General features: G+C 34.9%; 2 protein-coding genes across 5 annotated transcripts in view; one reads left to right on the top strand and one right to left on the bottom strand.

Annotated features, from left to right (window-relative positions):
• The window catches only part of LOC111510538 (glutamine synthetase), a 100704-nt gene extending 88889 nt beyond the window's left edge, over positions 1-11815 (top strand). For all 4 annotated transcript variants that reach the window (XM_074173227.1, XM_074173226.1, XM_074173225.1 and 1 more), the window contains 3 exons: positions 1530-1729; positions 10573-10712; positions 11474-11815. In XM_074173227.1, coding sequence (XP_074029328.1) covers positions 1530-1729; positions 10573-10712; positions 11474-11622 — 489 coding nt within the window. In that variant the 3' untranslated portion in view covers positions 11623-11815. The remainder of the gene's footprint in view (positions 1-1529; positions 1730-10572; positions 10713-11473) is intronic.
• Positions 11816-15051: 3236 nt separating this feature from the next.
• Positions 15052-16384, bottom strand: LOC141481596 (uncharacterized). The gene is made up of 2 exons (XM_074173347.1): positions 16046-16384; positions 15052-15984 (listed from the first exon to the last, which is right to left on the bottom strand). The coding sequence occupies exons 1-2, from the start codon at positions 16237-16239 to the stop codon at positions 15795-15797; spliced, it is 384 nt and encodes a 127-aa protein (XP_074029448.1). The 5' UTR covers positions 16240-16384; the 3' UTR covers positions 15052-15794.
• Positions 16385-19015: the final 2631 nt, after the last annotated feature.

A 19015-nucleotide genomic window follows, 5' to 3' on the forward strand; every position in this document is an offset into this window, starting at 1 on the left:
ACATAGATGAGCAATCAACAGTGGGATGAAATATTTATTTCATTTTGAAACCGGATGCAGCATATTAAATGAACCATTGTTTTTGAAAATAAACTGTATTTACATATGTTTTCATCATTCACACAAACCGAAACAAAATACTCATCTGAAATATCTTTTATTTCCCATGCGAATGTCGAGTTATATAGAAATCTTTTTTTTTCATTTTATAGGATTCAATTTTGAAATTTGAAAAAAAAAAATCAAAGAAATATAACGAAAATATTTGATATGAAATTATGTCCTTCAAAATCCTTTTAAACTTATTCTCTACTGTATTGGTATGCTATTTTATTTCTTAATGCAAATATGAAATACGCTACTGTTTTGAATTCTCACCCCGAATAGTAACTCGAAGGTGCGATGTTTTCCTAACATCACGTCTATATTATCTATTAACTCCCATGTAGTTTTGACTTAATGTGGTTTTTATGGGTATATTGTTGCTTAAATCATCTTATTGAAGTGAAATACAGTGAACTATATCACAACTATGACCTTTAACACCGAAGATATCAGATCGAACCGCACGTTCATAAATATGAAATCGGTACATGGTCAGAAGAGAAATATCCAGCTTATCAATTAATGACGGTCAAAATTTAGGTCAGTGGAATAGCGGCTCTTTTCATCCAATAATGAAAAACTTATTATGGAAAAGACTCTAGAAAATCCTTGTATAAATATATGAATAACGCCATAAGTTTGTTTTGAATTTGAAACTCTCTGAAAAAGTATAAAAATTAATATTCAATTTTGACAAATGTTTCGCTTCTCTGGCTGAGTAAATAATACTTTTTTTTCATTCATGTTTTGTGAAAATCAATAAGGAGTAAATAATACAGTTTACCCGAGGTCTTATTCATTTTCATCCACATTACAATCAAGAATACAAAAAGTTCAGAATCCAAGTACAAGATAGATTCTTGGCTTGAAATTCAGAGATCATATATCTCCGTTCATACTTCAGATTGGGTGGCTGAAAATATTCAACAGAAGAGATTTGTATTTGGCCAACTTTGTTCATAGCCTCAGAATGAAACAACATTCTCAATATCTTCTGAAGAAGTTAACATACAGATGCGATACATATAATAGAAATCACAGAATTTGGAATGAATATTCTATCCCGCAGCATAAAACCAAACAGTTTCTATAATAATATCTATAATGATATTGAAGAAAATATAAAGCAGATTTATTCATCATCTTTCAGATATGGATTTAAAAAAAAAGGTCTGAATAAAGTGATCTTGAAAGCAAAAGAGACAGTGTTTTAGAATATTTCCCGGTTTTGTTCATTTTTCAACAGGTACCTGGAAAACATTTTTATATTAATTTCATCTGTTGCATCTAATCATGTAGGCTTGGTTGAGTGAAACAATAGCTGTATATGCTTATCTCCGCCTAGTGAAATAAAGACCAATTATCATTATTATTATTATCATCATTTGAATTTCATTGCTGCAAATATCTGTCTATTTTTTCAGTGGGAGTACCAAGTTGGTCCATGCCTTGGTATTTCAATTGGGGACCAACTTTGGGTATCTAGATATATTCTGCATCGTGTGGCGGAAGATTTTGGTGTTATAGTGACTTTTGATCCCAAACCCATGGAAGGAGACTGGAACGGAGCTGGAGCTCACACAAACTTCTCTACGAAGGGAATGAGAGAAGATAATGGTATTGTGTGAGTATTCATCATTCATATCTCACATATATCTCAGTTTGACTTGAAAGGGGTATATTTTTAGGAGAGTCCAATTTTTGGGTTAAAAGCTATTTGACTTTCACTATCTTAGTATATTATCATGGAATAATGGCTATCAATATAAACAGAAATGTATTTTGAAAAGATGATGCTTTAAAGTTCCTCCGAGTGTTGTGAATCTTGAAAAAGTATCTATAAGATATACTTCAGTTGCTACTACTCATTAACTAGTGTGAATATAAGGTTTCATTTCGGTATAATTTACTCTATAACTAGTAGAAGGTAATATCTTAGAATCCGGGAGCAGATGATTCGAATTGGAAATATATTTTGAACAATTCAGTTGCTTTGAGGACAATGTTCATCGTTATAATTCTCAGGGAAGCTATTGCTTTCTGACAAATATTTCCTTTCCTTTGAGATGAGTATTTCTTTGGACATCCCGCCAAACTTTCCTTTCTGAATAATAATTCCCATTGCAATTCACTCGCCTCTATAAGTTTTTGTTTCTCCTGGTAACAATGTGGAATTTTTGTGATTCAAATGGAATCAAAAGTACTAATTTGATTTCACATAGATCATGGAAGATCAAATATTTTTCTGTGATCACAGGTTAGGTTAGGTTAGGTCTAAAGTGAGTGGGTCTATTCGACTCTCCACCGCAACCCGCAAGGTTTTATTTTGCCTCACGCCTATTAACACTCGGCCAAATGAACCCAGCTTCTTAACGAAGCCGATTAGTTTGTATGGTGGGTGGTCTTTCAGGTCAGATGGTAAGAGTACAGCTCTGCCGAACTCTAAGAACCTGATTCGGTCCCAAGCGGGGCAGGTACAAAGTATATGCTCTGCGGTTTCCTGTAAGAAGGCCTGTTAGATATCGTAGTTCATCCCTACTGTAGTCCAACAACTGTTTGGTATCAAGATTCGAAGGGTGAGCCAATCCTGGAAGATTCTGCCAGAAGTCCTTAAATCTTCTTGCCATCCAGGTGTTCAAAGTTTGTTTGGCAAAGCCTAAGGCGATGCAAATACAGGTTCTGGTCCGATGAAGCTATTTGCAGCACCCTACTTTGTGAGGGAGTCAGCAGCTTAATTTTTTTCCAGGCCAGTAGGGCCAGAAATCCAGACCAGAGACAATCTGTTAAGTCTTCCAATCAAGGAGAGTCGTTTTTCGCAATTAGCTACCAATTTAGACGTTGCTTGGTAGGAGCCAAGAGCTTCCAACAACGTTTGACTGTCCGAGAATATTTTCATCGACTTGTGTGTGAAGTTGAATTTATCCAATTTCTCCGCACACAATTCAATAGCGTAAATTTCCGCTTGAAATACAGTCGCATAAGTTCTTAGGTAGGTACCCTAGGTACCTGCCTAGGTACCCTAAGGTACCATCTGTCCTTGGTCTGTGTCCTAAAACACCTGCACCAGAACCAGAAGGTGTTTTTGATCCATATGTGAAGCAACAACTATCTGCTCCTAATATTTCCTTCTCCCTGAAGATCCAGTCCTCTCTACTCGGGAATAGTTCTCTATAAGGCAGTTCGTAGTTGATATTTGGAGGCATAAAGTCAGAGGTCATTTCCAGAATACTGTGACTTTCAGTGTCAACCAACAGTCTGTTGCACTCTGCATTAAATTGATTTGTGCAATTGGCAATGTGCACAAGTCTGTATGCAGTCCATCTAGCCTCTCTCCCCAGAAAAATGTGGAGAGGAAGTAGATCTAGAAGGATCTCCACGGCCGCTGACAGTGTGGTACTGTGGTACCCCATTGAGAGCCAGACAAGCCTGCCTCTGAAAGCCAGAGAGCTTCGCTTGGGCAGTTCTTGGGAGGTCTGTTGTTATCAAGGGTCAGATAGAGGTCGTGAATGTTCCATCGGGTCGTTTAAGCGACCCAATTTCAGCAGTGATGACAGCACCTAGATATTTTTTTTAAACGAAGTGCAGTATTTTCCCACCTAAATATTATAATTGTGAAAAAATTATACTGGATGTTCCATTTACACCCGGTATAAGTTAAACGGATCTACTCTTAAGAATAAAGACAAAGCATTCGGTGATATTCTTGTTTTTTTTTCGTCAACTTCTCAACTAAGTGAATCGTTCCAAAGAACAAATGGGTTAGGATTCGACTTTCTTTCGCTAATCTATTTTCTTCAATCAGCAGATTTTTTTTCAAAATAACAGAAGGTGCTATTTAGTGCTTTTGAAAAAAAATCTTGAAACAAACTCTTGATATAATTGAGCCGGATAGTTTATCGCAAAAGTATTTGAATACAATTATATAATTCCGATCGATTAGGACATTTACTCGTACTAAGTTGAAATAAATCGCAAACTTATTCCAATGTAATAACCAATAATGATTTCTCAACATATGTTTTATAATGACGCAGTTTGAGTAATCGAGATTCCATTATCCTAATCTGAAAATGGAAGTATAAAAGTCAAAAAATCAAATTCATTAATATTCATCATTACATTGTTGCTAAGTCGGTTTTTGTTTGAACTGTCATTCAGTGCGAATAGGGAAAATATATGCTTATCTATCATCTAAATAATTCACAAGTTGAGCGCGTGATTTGTTCTCATCAACAGTTTGATATTTTGATTAAATCAAAGAATTTTCAATGAATAATTAAAAAATGATAAATCTGCAAATCTCAGTTACAAACAATCTGATAATACTGAACAAAATATTTTTTCATCCTTCAAAACTCAATCATTAGAAAAAAATAATAAAAAAACAAAAGTGTTTTAAAAATTTAACTACCCTATACTTTTCACGAATGCATTCGCCTTCATAACCTGTAGGGAATCACTCATATTTTACAGGAAGTACAAGAAATTTATATAAAACTAGACACTTAAGCTTTGAAAAATTTGCATTTCAATCGAATGTTTGAAAAAAAAATTTCGACCACTAATTTGTTCGACCAATCCGGCGTGATATTGAGATTTAAGAACGATTTTCAACTCGTAAACATTGTTATCACCGCGTTTAGTGACGAAAACTACGTTCATCGACCGCTCGGGTAGTTGTCTTGAAAATAAATACCCCAATATTCAATACTCTTGATTACTGTACAGGTTCCATCCAGTATCATTCTGTCATTCACACACTCAGAAGTCGGGGGAAGTATAATTGTGGAACGGACTTGGGATGCAAGCTTCTAAGGAGATGCATAATTTTTCGGGTCTTTACGTCAAATTGTAAACAACTACCAAAGGAGTAGAATAAACTCGGGACGGCAAGCATATGTTCTTTCTCGATAGTTCCGATTACCAGAATTGTCAGTTCAGTAGTGATACTTGAGAGAAAATAGTTTATGAAAGGACAGCAAAAATAGAGAAAAGCGTGATAACATATTAACAAACATACATACACACATACAGTGTGGTACCTTTAACTGGAATAAATTCAGTAGAATTGTAGCAGAATGTTTCTTGCAAAATTCCTGAGACAGGTCGATTTTGTTTTCAAGAGAGATACATTTCTACATTCTAATGAACCAAATTACATGCATCTCTTACATAGGGTAGCTACCCCCTAATTTTTTTTAAATAGCAATAAGGGTTGATTTGTATTAAATTTCAAAGACATATTATTCCTCTAAACAGCAGTGCTCGATTTTTAGAATTTTGTCGATTAGTTTCCGAGATACTATCAATTTAATAATTTGCATAAAAAATTAGCATTTTTCAAATTATCCTCATGTCTTATGAAAAATGTGCAGCTTTGAAGAAAATCTTTAAACAGGTCGATTTTGCCTTCAAGGGAGAAACATTTTAACAATGTAATAAATCAAATTACGTACACTCCTAAGCAGGGTAGCTACCCCTAGATGTAGATGGATTGGCAGAAGAGGTGCAATTGAGTGGCCGGCACGCTCTCCTGACCTCACCCCACTAGACTTTTTCTTATGGGGATACCTCAAAACCAAAATTTATGTAACGAAACCAGAAACCATACATGAACTCCAAGAACGCATTAGGCATGAAATCCGTCAAATATCTCCAGACATTTTGAAAAATGTAAGAAATGAATTTTACCATCGGCTTGGACTATGCCAGCATGTACTTGGTGAACACTTTCAGCATCTAATAAATTAAATCTTATTTGTACCATTTTTTTTAACCGTTACCCTTATGTTTATTGTAAAACTAGATAGTTCACTATAATCTCCTTGATCGAATTTTAAAATTCGATTACTGTTGTTAAGGGAAATAAATTGTTTCTAAAGCACATTACAACCCAACCTTTATTGCTATTTAATAATTTTCTAGGGATAGCTACCCTGCTTAGGAGTGTACGTAATTTGATTTATCACATTGTTAAAATGTTTCTCCCTTGAAGGCAAAATCGACCTGTTGGAACATTTTCTTCAAAGCTGCGCATTTTTCATAAGACATGAGGATAATTTGAAAAATGCTAATTTTTTATGCAAATTATTAAATTGATAGTATCTCGGAAACTAATCGACGAAATTTTAAAAATCGAGCACTGCTGTTTAGGGAAATAATATGTCTTTAAAATTTAATACAAATCAACCCTTATTGCTATTTAAAAAAATTTAGGGGGTAGCTACCCTATGTAAGGGATGCATGTAATTTGGTTCATTAGAATGTAGAAATGTATCTCTCTTGAAAACAAAATCGACCTGTCTCAGGAATTTTGCAAGAAACATTCTGCTACAATTCTACTGAATTTATTCCAGTTAAAGGTACCACACTGTATATTTATCCATCCTCGCAAACTTTCAGTTTTATAATATCAGCATAGATATAGATATAAATTTTCTTCAAATCTATAATAGGTAGTCTAAAATACGTTTATATGTTGAGCTAATTTGATAACGACTCTATTGTTGTGAATTGATGTTGAGAAGTAAGGAAACAACACATACGCACGGAGTCAACAACAGTAGCCAACCGCACATTTGTGGTTCTAATTAGAAGACCTAGCATTTCCAGGCTTCCTAGGTCTTCTAACTAGAACCACAAATGTGCAGTTGGCTCCTGTTGTTGCGTATGTGTTGTTTCCTTTTTTTGGCAAACAAGTGTTGTCCGTCTTTGCACTTGGCTGCACTGCGCTGATGAGGCCAATAGCCAGAAACACGTGTCCGGCGGTTTGCCTCTTTTTCTGGCTATTGTGTCCACGAATTATTTCATTTTTGATTTATATCATTCACACTCGATAGCATCTATATCTTTTTTTATATATATACACACACATATATAGGCACATAGTGTTTCTATTAAAAATTACAATGAATGTATCTCTATAAAGAAAAAAAGAAAAGAATAAAGATGAATACAATGGAAAAATTATAAGAGAAAAGAAATTATATCAAATTATTTTGATATCCCCTTGAACTACATATTTTTCCCAACAAAATAGGCTACATATTCTATTAACTCAACTATTATGCCGATCAATTAAATTACGAATATCCATTCTATTTGAATCATGCAAATAGTTTTTCATTTTAGTCCTGAACGATTTTGTGCTATTGATTCCATATCTAATGTCAGTTGGCAGGGTATTAAACAATCGTGCTGCAAGATAAGTGTGGAATCTTTGAGCTAGGGTTCTTGTAGCCGGATTTGTTTTAAGATTAGCATTAGTTTTGTGCCTGGTGGAATATCGGTGATCTACAAATTACATGTTTTTTCTCTGTAATAAGTATTTATGAAATATTCTGATAAAATGCAATAAAAAAACACGGATACACTCTGAGTTGGACGATAGCTAGTGAAAATCGAGCGTTCAGCCTGCGGCTTGAACCAACGACCAACACGGCGGTCGATTGAGTGAGGGATCAAAGCTCCCACGTCGAACCGACCGGCTACCGACCTCTCTTCTCGACGCCCGTTTCACCAACCAAGTAACATTCAAACATCACATACAACCTTGGGAAAGCCTAGAACATGGAAATATATTTGGAATTTATTCCTTTTTGATAGAAAAGTTCGCAGAAAGTGTTCGGTTGACTCAACCCGCTGCTAAACTATGTCCTATGAAACGTTACATTACTTTGTGTTTGTCTACGGATGAATTACGTATTGATTTCTACGGAGCATTCTTCCATCACGAACTGTGGAAATGATAGCTGAATAAATATTTACAAAATGATTATTACTAACTTCAATACAATTGCACCGAATCACTCTTTTCATATCGTTATATCCATTGTGCAGCTGATACCCTAAATAAAACTTCTGGGAGAAACCTCGCCATTCAGTTTCAATTGTAACAAATGAGGTTTAATCGAATGTGTACGAAAGTAATTACCTAATTATTTAATGAGGAAGCTGCAAATTAATCAAACGTTTTAGAGAATTACTTTTTCCTTTGGGGTCCTAACGTCATCATAATTTGTTATGGAAATAGCATTTTATATTTTTCAATAGGTGCTACAAAAATTTTGTCCGTTTTTATGAATCTATACTTTGAACCGTAATATCTCAGTGAATCCCCATTGTTCATGGTGGTAACCTGATATTTCAGAAATGTTTCATCGGGTAATGGTGGCAAATGCTACAGATAGTTCAAAATACAGGCCTGGTTAAGTTCAAGTACTCTATTTTCAGTATTATTATTGAAAAACCTTGCACTTCTTGTGAATATTGTCCAAATTCATGGGTTTTCACTATCACACTATTCTGAAATCAACAAGCTCTTTAAAATTAATCAAATAAGAAGGCCAAACTACCAAATTTGCTGAAAAATGTTACTTCGTTTGAATGAAAATTCTGATAAGGATTTATTCGATTTGTCAATAAAGCGGAAAATATGCAGACTAAATTAGATCAACAATGAATAAATATTAAATATATTCAACTGAAAATTCGCTTATAAACTTGACATTGTTATCATACAAATCAGTATATTTCGAGTAAAATGTAGGTAGATAGCAACAATCGATTATAAACAAAACAGACTTCACATCGTTCAAATATGCCTGTGATATTACTACATAGATATCATGGAACCCGCTAGTTCAACAAGATGACATTCACTCAATGTAAATTTAATTTAATTTATTTACCTTATTAGTTGTAATGTTGATGTCGATACTAATGGTAATTCAGGTTGTTTCCACCTCACTTTCATTAAAAATTCAACTACATATACTTTGAAAAAAAGAAAAAAGTACACCATGGATTTCAAATGAAAGTATACTTCCTATGGATGGTTTTCGCAAACCTCCTCTGTTCCATTTCCGAATCATTGTAGAAAACACTCAAAAAATTGAAAACAATTGTACATGCCGAATTCAAGATCTCTCAAAATTGAAATGACAGTTTTCCTCATACACTGGATGTTGAGAATTTAACTTGGTATGAATTAAGATTAGATTTATCATACGCGAGCGCTTTCGATAGCAGGCTGTGCTATCATCTTCATGGGTCTACTTAAACTGAACGTTTTATCTTCTCGTTTGTTCTTTTATGCGGTTAGAACGCCTGCCTAGGAACCTATGCAACTGTATTTCAAACGGAAATTAACTTTATACACAAGTCAATAAAAATAACCTCGGACAGTCAAACGGCGTTGGAAGCCCTTGGCTCCTACCGAGCAACGTCAAAATTGGTAGCAAATTGCCAAAAACGACTCTCCACGATAGAAAGACTCAACAGATTGTCTCCGGTCTGGATTCCTTCCTGACCATACTGGCCTCAAAGGTAATGAGGCTGCTGAATCATTTGCAAAAGAGGGTGCTGCAAGCAGCTTAATCGGACCAGAACCTGTCATTGGCATCGTTTTAGGCTTTGCCAAACAAAGATTGAACACCTAGATGGCAGAATCTTGCAGGATTTGCTCACTCCAAGGCGTTTATTCACCCTTCGAAGCTTGATACCAAACAGTTGTTGGACTACAGTAGGGATGAATTACGATGTCTAAAAGGCCTTCTTAACGGTCACTGTCAATTGAATCATCATATGCAGAGACTTGGACTGTCGGAAGACGGGTCAAGCTGTTGGAATATAATTGTGTGTCGCCTCTGTTTTGAAAATGATGAAACAACAGAGCACATACTTTGTGCCTGCCCCGCTGGGGACTGAATCAGGTTTTTAGACACCGTAAGAACCGTACTCTTACCATCTGACCTGAAAGACCACTCATCATACAAACTAATCAGCTTATTTAAGAAGCTGGGTTCATTGTACACCAAAAATAAACAGCTATGAAAATGAAAAAAAAAACTGAAAGGAGTGTACAGCATACAATGCTTGTTGCTTCAACAGATTCTGTATCGACCAGACCAAGAGAAAAACTGATCCAAAGGTACGACGAGCACAAAAAAGCATACATAAACTCAATAACATCTAAATTAAACCTCGCAACACACGCCATATAAAACAAACATAACTTTTTCCCAACAGAAAATATCAAAGTCATAAAACAAGTCCATAAAGGAAACCGTATGGACATCTGGGAACCATACGAGTATCACTAGAGCCGTGTCGGTTTTATAAATTAAACACCGTTATTATATGGGTCCTTCCTTCTTTAACTCCTCTTTTCGAATGGCATCTATTTGAAAAAACACCATATTTCATTCCCATCTTTGTTTGTAATATGAAATTATACTAATGAATCATAAGGATATGCTCGCATAGGACTATCGTGCGTCAAAAAAATAACTCATTTTATGATATTCTATAGACTAGACCATAAACTAGTTAGTAAACTAGTCAAAATGTTATATAATATTCCAGTTGGCAGAACTCTACTTCGAACAGGAATATTTCATGAAGGAATCGGAATATTTCTATAATGAAGGTATACATGTTTTGTTATCTTGATTGTATTTTTTGCAGAGAAATTGAGAAAGCTATTGACAAATTGAGCAGGAATCACCTTAGGCACATCCAGGCCTACGATCCCAATGGGGGAAAAGATAACGAGCGTCGTCTAACAGGAAGACATGAGACTTCTTCAATCCATGACTTCAGTGCAGGTGAGTGGAAATAATATTTTTGTGTAATATGATTTTTTGTTCGAATATACTAGAAGCCTTTGCTTCTTTTGGAGCCGATATGGTAGATACTTCAATTATTCTCAAGCTTTGGGTTAAAAGCTTTCTTCCACTGAAATTGTTAGAGCCAATCTGCATAGCTTTTTCTTGTTTTCTTCCTTTCTTGACATTTACTGGTTTTCACCTCCCAAAATAAAAAAAATGCTTTCAAAATAAAAGGCTGGGTACCTTCGCGTCATTGATATTCCTGGTTTGAAATCGTTGCTGAGTTCGAGATATATTATTCGTTCTTACAGTCAATTATTATACCACTGAGGATGTCTGCCGAAGTATCAGACTAAAACGTTTGGTATTACAAGATCTATTCGACCACGGCCTCCATTTGTTAAATTTCCTTTTTTATACTCAGCTTCTTCCAATCGCCATGTTGTTGATTGGACTGTTCAATGTCCACAATGGTTGATTGAAGTGAAGTACTTCTCATTCCATCTGGTTGAGTTGATTTTGTTCGGTAGGTAGTATTTCGCGATTTAATTTTTAAAAAGGCACGAATGTACAGGGTGGGATGGAAGGGCGTGTATCTTAAAGATATAATTCAGTAGATTTTTTGAATCTGAGAAGAGAAATATTTGCTTCACAATATATTTTCTGTAATTATGATTAAATTCAAATTTTATCGAATAAGAATATATCCTATAAAAAACTATTGATGTTTTCATAAAAATTTGTTTCTATTTTCACAGGTGTAGCGAATCGCGGGGCTAGTGTTCGTATTCCTCGAGGGTGTGCAGAAGAAAAGAAAGGCTACCTGGAAGACAGACGACCAGCATCTAACTGTGATCCGTACGCAGTAGTAGAAGCATTAGTTAGAACTTGTATTTTGAATGAATGAAATTTTAGAGCAATTTAGACCATCGTATTCCTGCACAAATTGTTATAAATTTGTTATTATTATATTATATGTTTTAGATACAAATCATATATAACTATTTTAAGGTAAACAGTCATCACCGTAGACGTGTTTTCCACTGAAATCACCTAAAATGTTTGTGTTATATGTATAAATAAATTGAAAATCCACGTTATATTTCTTGTTCCACTTTATTTACCATTTAGCTGATGAACTTTCCCAAACATTGAAATAATAATAAATATAAATTCCTTCGATTTGTTTCCTGCTCAATCACAGTAACCTCCTGATTGGCATGTGGTCTGACGCTTTAATGAATACTCAAATAAATATGTACAAATGTTAAACTATACAGGGCGTTCCTACGAAAACTTGATTCCCTTGTAAGACAGAAACGGACGTGTAATCGAAAATTTCAAAAGACACATCAATTTTTATTTCTAGGGGGACTAATTCTTATATGGAAATCATATCCGTCACCTCTTGCGGTCAGCAGCTACCCCCCCCTATTTTTTTCAATGGCATGGGGATCAAGTGATACATCATTTGAAAGGTTTTTTGTCCCTTTACTATATCAGTATTTTTTTTCAAAATTGGTTAATTCTCATTTTTAATAAATTGAATGTTGAACGTTATATTTAAGAACAACCATAAAATTCGCTGTCGTTCATTTCGATAAGGAAATCAACAACAAATAATATTAGTGGAATCAGAATCAACGGCTTAATTGTTCAAAATGACCTCCATCTAGTTCCATACAATAATACATTGTACTTTCGAAAGCGTTCCTTACATTATTGAAGATGGGGGTGCACCATCTTGCTGAAATGTTATTTCATTTTCTACTAAATTGACGACATCATTTCCAATTATGATTACCAAGAATGCCGGCCCAGACAATCAATTTTTGTGGAGTTTGTGAATGTGTTTCCATCACCAAATGAGGATTCACATTGCTCCAGTAACGACAATTATGTCTATTCACTTCAATATTCAACATGAAAGAACTTTCGTCTGAAAAACATGTATTGTATAATAGGTTTGAGTTATTGATCAATTTCTCGCTAAACACCTCACAAAACTGAAGTCGACGATCAGGATCATCTTCGTTCAATTCCTGAAGTGGCATCATCAGTGGCACCCACGGCCTGATGACTTCGACAATTGCGGAACTAGGCAAATGTTACACCCATGCTCAATCCTTAAATAGATGGGATGAAATCAAAGGATGTAATCTTGACAGGATCACCTTGGGCGACCCTGGGAAGCTGGCGCCGAAGAAATATCTGGCGATGACCACGAAAAATCTACGCCTTACAGTAGGATTTCTGACTGGCCACTGTCAACTAAGGAAACACCTACATAATATGGGGCTAGTAGACACACCTCTATGCTGGATGTGTGAACAGGAAGATGAAACTGTCAGGCATGTCCTGTGCGAGTGCCCGGAGTTATCGTCAATAAGAGAGTGTATGTTCGGCGAGTCTTGGCCTACACCTGCCGATATGAAGGAGATGTCTCCCAGCGACCTGTCCACCTTCCTGGAAAGGACAGGATGGACGATGACCTAGAAGGACAACTCCTCGGTCACATGTGGACTAAGTGCGTGGGCTTACACTCACCCTCCCTACTCTACAGATACAGAGAATTCCTGAAGTAGCCTTATTATGAAAGGATGGTATTTGTAGTCTTTCGGTAGTTGATATACCAGACGTTCTGATACTTGTCTGATAAATTGTCGATTATCCATTTGTACATGCCCTAAAACTGCAACTTCAACTCCGTCATTTCTGACAAGACGGGATACTTCATGTTTTCTGAACAGAACCTGAAATTCGAACCTTATCCATTGAGGGCCCGTTTCACAATGCATGGTGATCTTTTTAGTCACTTAACCAAAGAAACTCTGGTTAAGTTAGTCACTTAACCAGAGAAACTCTGGTTAAGTTAGTCACTTAACCAGAGAAACTCTGGTTAAGTAACCATTGCAGCCTGAATCGTTTCACAAGATATATAATAGTGGTGGTCAAGTGACTATCGTTGGTATCGACTTCTATAACGTTGGCAATAGAATTTGGTGAGAAGAAACCCAACTATACCTAACATTTATTTGATGTAAATAAGTGAATGTCGATGAGAAGGTATCGTAGTGAGTTAGTCTTTGTGAGTGTTGAGTTATATTTTCTCAGATTTTACAGAGTTGAGTGAACTTATTTTTAGATACTAATTTAACTTCAATGGATACATCAAAAAACACTAGTTGTTCAAACTTCATCCATGAAAAAGAGCAATTACTTATAAATCTGGTGGATAAATATAGGGCAATAATAGAATGCAAAAAAGTAACACTGTGACATGGAAAGAAAAAGAGGAAACGTTGAAAACAATTGAAAAAGAGTTTAATAGTTGTAGTGGACAAAACTCTTTCAGGTCCCAAATGAAATTGGAAGGAGAAATATAATAATATTAAAAAGAGAACAAAACATAAATTGACAGAAGAAAAAAATTAATGTTACAAACTGGAGGAGGAAGTTATGAACCACAACCAGAATCATCTGTAGACATTGTGATGAAAAATATTCTCAGAGAGCAACTGATAGGGATATACAATAGTTATGATTCTGACAGACTGCCAGATCTCACTTTACCTGTCACAGCTGTGAAAAATATTGTTGAAGAACAGCCGTCAGGGCTGATAAACGATGACTGTGGCAATTTGAATGTACCCACTGAACCTGATCTCCCGCTTATTGACCATAATTATGTAAACCAAACCATTAAAGAAACAAGATTGGTTATCTTACTCCAGTAGAGATCTGAAATTACCAGTATCTCAGAAGTTGACAAAGGAAAGAAATGTGAGGAAAATCATAGAAACCAGTTTCAAGAGAGTAATAACGAATCCAAGTAATGAGCTAATTGATTAAAAATTAGCGTTTGTCAGATTTCAAAAAAAAACATTCTTAAAAGAGCATTCTTAGAGAATGACTATTCCCAATAAAGAAAGGAACTTGTGGATAAAAAACTGGAATCAATGAAGAATCATCATAACTAACTAATCATTCTTTATTCATTTTCGTAAAAATATTGTGCGGAATCATTTGAATTTTAACATTTTAAAGAATAAAGTATTGGTTTAAAAAATATATTACATTCTTTCCTTTTATTTGAGTTTATTGCTAGAAATGATACAGTCCAAGTATCACAGAAATAGTATTAAAAATGTTGAAATGTGTATAACAGTTATCCAGCTATCGAGCCTCTACAAACGATAACTCTCAGAAGTCGAAACTTGTGCGAGTAATCGATTATTGATTGGATAATTCGAAATGAAAGTAATCGACCATTCAAATATTATCATAACTTGAGATAATTCAAGAAATGATTGAGGTCATACTGAAGAAGACATGTTTGAAAATCATTTGAATGCTATACCTACATTTGAATACACCTGTAGTACTGCTCATTAGTGTTCTTTACATCTCCATTTTGGTTAACTATCGACAAATAATTCGAGTATGCCCATCACTAATTGAGATCGTTGGCTAAAAGTCTCATTAAGCCTTCTGAGGGTTACAGACAGTTATTCTTAGTTATTTTAAATGTACACATTGTGTGTAACATTCATAATGAGAAATATTCTCAAGACAAAGTTAGGGATTTGAAGAGGTTCAGAGAAAATTAAAATACTCAAAAATGTTTGAAGTTTACTTACAGAACATTACAAGTTAGCAAAATAATTGATCAAAGTATTCCTAACTATATTATTATTATTAACATGCACATTTTGCATATTTGGTGGCTCATTGATATTGACTAGATTAATAAATGCCTATTGTTCAGCATTCATTTCAGGCACTGGTTCATTTTCGTCATATGCAATGTTATGGAGTACAGCTGTAGCAACTATTATGGTTTGCACTGTATCTAAAGATACTCTCATTTCCATAGAAATTGCTGGGAATCTACGCTTCCAAACTCCAATTTGTTCCTCTACAACATTACGCGTTCTGATCTGGGATTCGTTGAATAAGGCCTCTGCTTCGGTTCTCACTTATTGAAGGGGGGTTATAAGGTACGGCTTTAAAGCATAAGCACTATTTCCCAATATAATAGAGTTACCATATAATCCATTCTGGAATGATTGGTATAATCTAGAATTTTTGAAAATGTGCATGAGATGATCCAGGCCATGTAGCAATTGCCGCACTCACTTTTCTGACAACTCTGCTGGCTGTAAATTTACTAACACCAGATAATTCAGATACTGTTCTTAGGAACGAACCATTACCATAAAAATTCAAAGCCAGAAGAACTTGATCACTGGCTGATAAACAGTCATTTCTATGGAAAAAAATTACATATATGAGTAATACGTATAATATAATGGAGTTTTGAAACAAACCTTTCTGTGGGACTATCAATGAGGTCTCTAATCTCTTCTACAATAGGCTCCGTTGTTCTACGAGTTAATCGGAAACGGTCAAAAAAGTCCTTTTGATCATATTCTTCAAAGAAATCTGTTCTAGGTCTAATCAATTTTGGATGCCGTACCACTTCTTCATCGTCACTAAATGCATTTATGTCGTAAAACTCCATCTTGAAAATCAAAAAATACAAATAAATGGACACAATAAATAGAAAAGTAGGGTTTTTTTTCTTTTGGTCAATTCTCAACCAGTGGATTAGGTTATAGTAAAGTTGACCTTTGGTCTACTTCAGGTAAATGCTTGACCACCGTTGGTGAAACCAATGGATTCGTTCTAACCATTAGATGACCAGACATTGTGAAACTGGCCCTAACTGTTTAACGAATTGATGTCTCACGTAGTGGTCTGAATGATTCGTTTTATAAATTCTTGCATCAGCTTCAACACATTCATTATTTCAATAATAGGTTGCATCAATTTCTATTCTTTCTTCAGTAGAACTTTTCGTTCTGCGACAACTAGATTCAACAAAAGTTACAGTGCAGAAAAAACTAACAGTGTCGTCCATTCCAAAACCTGTACTACTAATTAAATAAATTCTAGAAATCTAGGAGACCTGCGACAGAGAATTGTTCGGAAATGCCGATTTCTGATTCCGGACATCTACAAGAATAATGTAAGGAACGCTTTCTAAAGTAGACTGCATTATTGTATGGAACTAGATTTTGAACACATTATCTGTTGATTGTGTTGCCATTGATATTACGTTTGTTGATTTTCTATTTTTTCTTAAATAAAACGTTCAACATTTAATTTCTCAATAACGAATGAACCAATTCCGAAAAAAAATTCCAGGTGTCATAGAGCGACAAAAGACCCTTTAAATGATGTATCACTCGACTTCCTATGCCATTGAAAAAAATAGGAGGGGTAGTTGCTGACCGCAGGGGGTGAACTTCCGGGTTTGATTTCCATATCAAAATTAGTCCCCCTAGAAATAAAAATTGACGTGTTCTTTAAAATTTTCGATTACACGTCCGTTTCTGACTTACAAGGGGGTCAAGTTTTCGTTGGAACGCCCTGTATAACTCCACTTAGATTAGTTATTTCTCATTATTTTATTTCCTATTATTTGACACGATACATTTTTCCTTAAGAGAGTTCCTTAAAATTACATTAGCTAGATCGATAGTTCTTAGCAAACCTAACAACATGTCAAAAATATATCAAAAGTGTTGTTACAGATCTCAATTTGCCTGAAAAGTAAAGACAATTTATTCAATGAAATGAATTAGAGCATTCGAATGTTATACCATATAGATATAAAATCGTAATTCATGAATGAATTGTGTGTATTTTCTATGTCATCCAATTTGGTACTGAAGAACCTTGGGGCAAGTGTCTTGAGGCGAAACATCGGTGTATACCAGTGAGGGTGACAGTGTTCCATTTAAGTGCAATTTCATTCATTCAAAGTAGAACTCATGTGAATGAGTTCTACTTTGTTTGTATTTCAACGAATGTTTGAAATACAAACTGAGTAGAGAAAAGTATCTTCTGTATAATTCAGTGTTCATATAGTAATTGTTTCTAAAGAATTTTTTTCTTTCGTGTAATTCAATGTTTATATGAAAGTAGCTATTTCAGGAGGACTTTCTTTCAGTTTGTGTCTGAAAGTTACTTCTTTGCATGATCTACACATCCATGTACAGAGTTACTTATTTTCAAATTGATTACTTCCTTCCTTTCTTTGGAAGATTCCCTCATCCCTTTTTTGTATCAAGATGGAGTAGTAGAAAGCCAAAAACTTTCTTTCCCAAAAATAAATCACTCCTAAAAATATAACCCCTTCAATCATATAGATATAGTCGTGGCTAATAACTTCAGTTGCCATTTTTGTCAATTTATTTCAGTGACTGGGAGATATTACCCAAATTCACACAGCAATTATTAAAATGTCCGCCAGTAGGAGATCATCATGAAAAATGAGAATCGAAACTCCCTATGAAACTATAAGGACATTTTCAAACGAATACAATAAATTGAAATAATTAACAAAGAAACCTTTTATATACCTATAAGACCACTGTCGGTAAAAACAGGCAGTCCTTGATGACTTTATTACCGGTATTTTGTTTACCTGTACAATGTGGGTACTCGCCAGTGTTCAGATTAGCGTACCCATTTGGTCACCGGTAAAAAAAATCAGGTAATAAAGTCATTAATCTGGAATCCATCTCATCACTTGTATACAGAGAAAGTTAAATCAGTACAGTCGTTTCCTAAAACTTCACTCCTATGGATCAGACGATATCTACCCACCAATTGGATTCCCCCATGATGCGTTGTTAGCCGGACATGCTATGAATAGCTTGAGTTGCCGTCGTAATTGTCACTCCACAATTCTTCTTTTTAAATTTATTTAATTATTGACCCACATATTCTGCAAAAACTCTCTACCAACCTCTAGAGTGGTTAATCCTTTTTATCTGCCAACACCACGTACAAATATTCTGAAACGTTCACCTCTGCATAACATGTGTGTCAAGTGCAATTATTCAAGTTGTCCGCTCGATACTTTTTACTGCTCCATCTCTGCTCCAGCTAATTCTATATGTATTGTTTTTTTTATAACTTATTGTAATTGTATTGTATTGTGATTTGACTCATATCCATGTTCTCTAGTTGGGTGTAACATGTAGAACAGTGTATGAATAAATTGATAAAATAATAAATATATAAAATAAAAAATAAATTAAGCACCGTTCATTGTTACGACAGGTGTATATAATTCTGAACAGAATTCGGGACGAAGTTATGGCATATCTTCTGCGACTCCATTTGTTGAAGCATTCCAGAATGTTCCTGGATGCTTTGGAATATTGTGGAATGCTCTCGAATATTCACGAATATTTCACAGTTCTATGGAAGCCAAAAAATCTATC

The sequence above is a fragment of the Leptinotarsa decemlineata genome, unplaced genomic scaffold, assembly GCF_025532065.1.
Source record: "Leptinotarsa decemlineata unplaced genomic scaffold, Ldec_3_MD MMD2_tig00000218_RagTag_RagTag, whole genome shotgun sequence".
In the NCBI taxonomy this organism is placed as follows: domain Eukaryota; kingdom Metazoa; phylum Arthropoda; class Insecta; order Coleoptera; family Chrysomelidae; genus Leptinotarsa; species Leptinotarsa decemlineata.

Bases quoted from the DNA above. Each gene is read 5' to 3' on its own strand.
- LOC141481596 (XM_074173347.1), bottom strand. From the start codon at position 16,239: ATGGAGTTTTACGACATAAATGCATTTAGTGACGATGAAGAAGTGGTA. The intron at 15,985-16,045 runs GTTTGTTTCAAA...TTTTTTCCATAG, and splicing joins ATTGATAGTCCCACAGAAAG to AAATGACTGTTTATCAGCCA.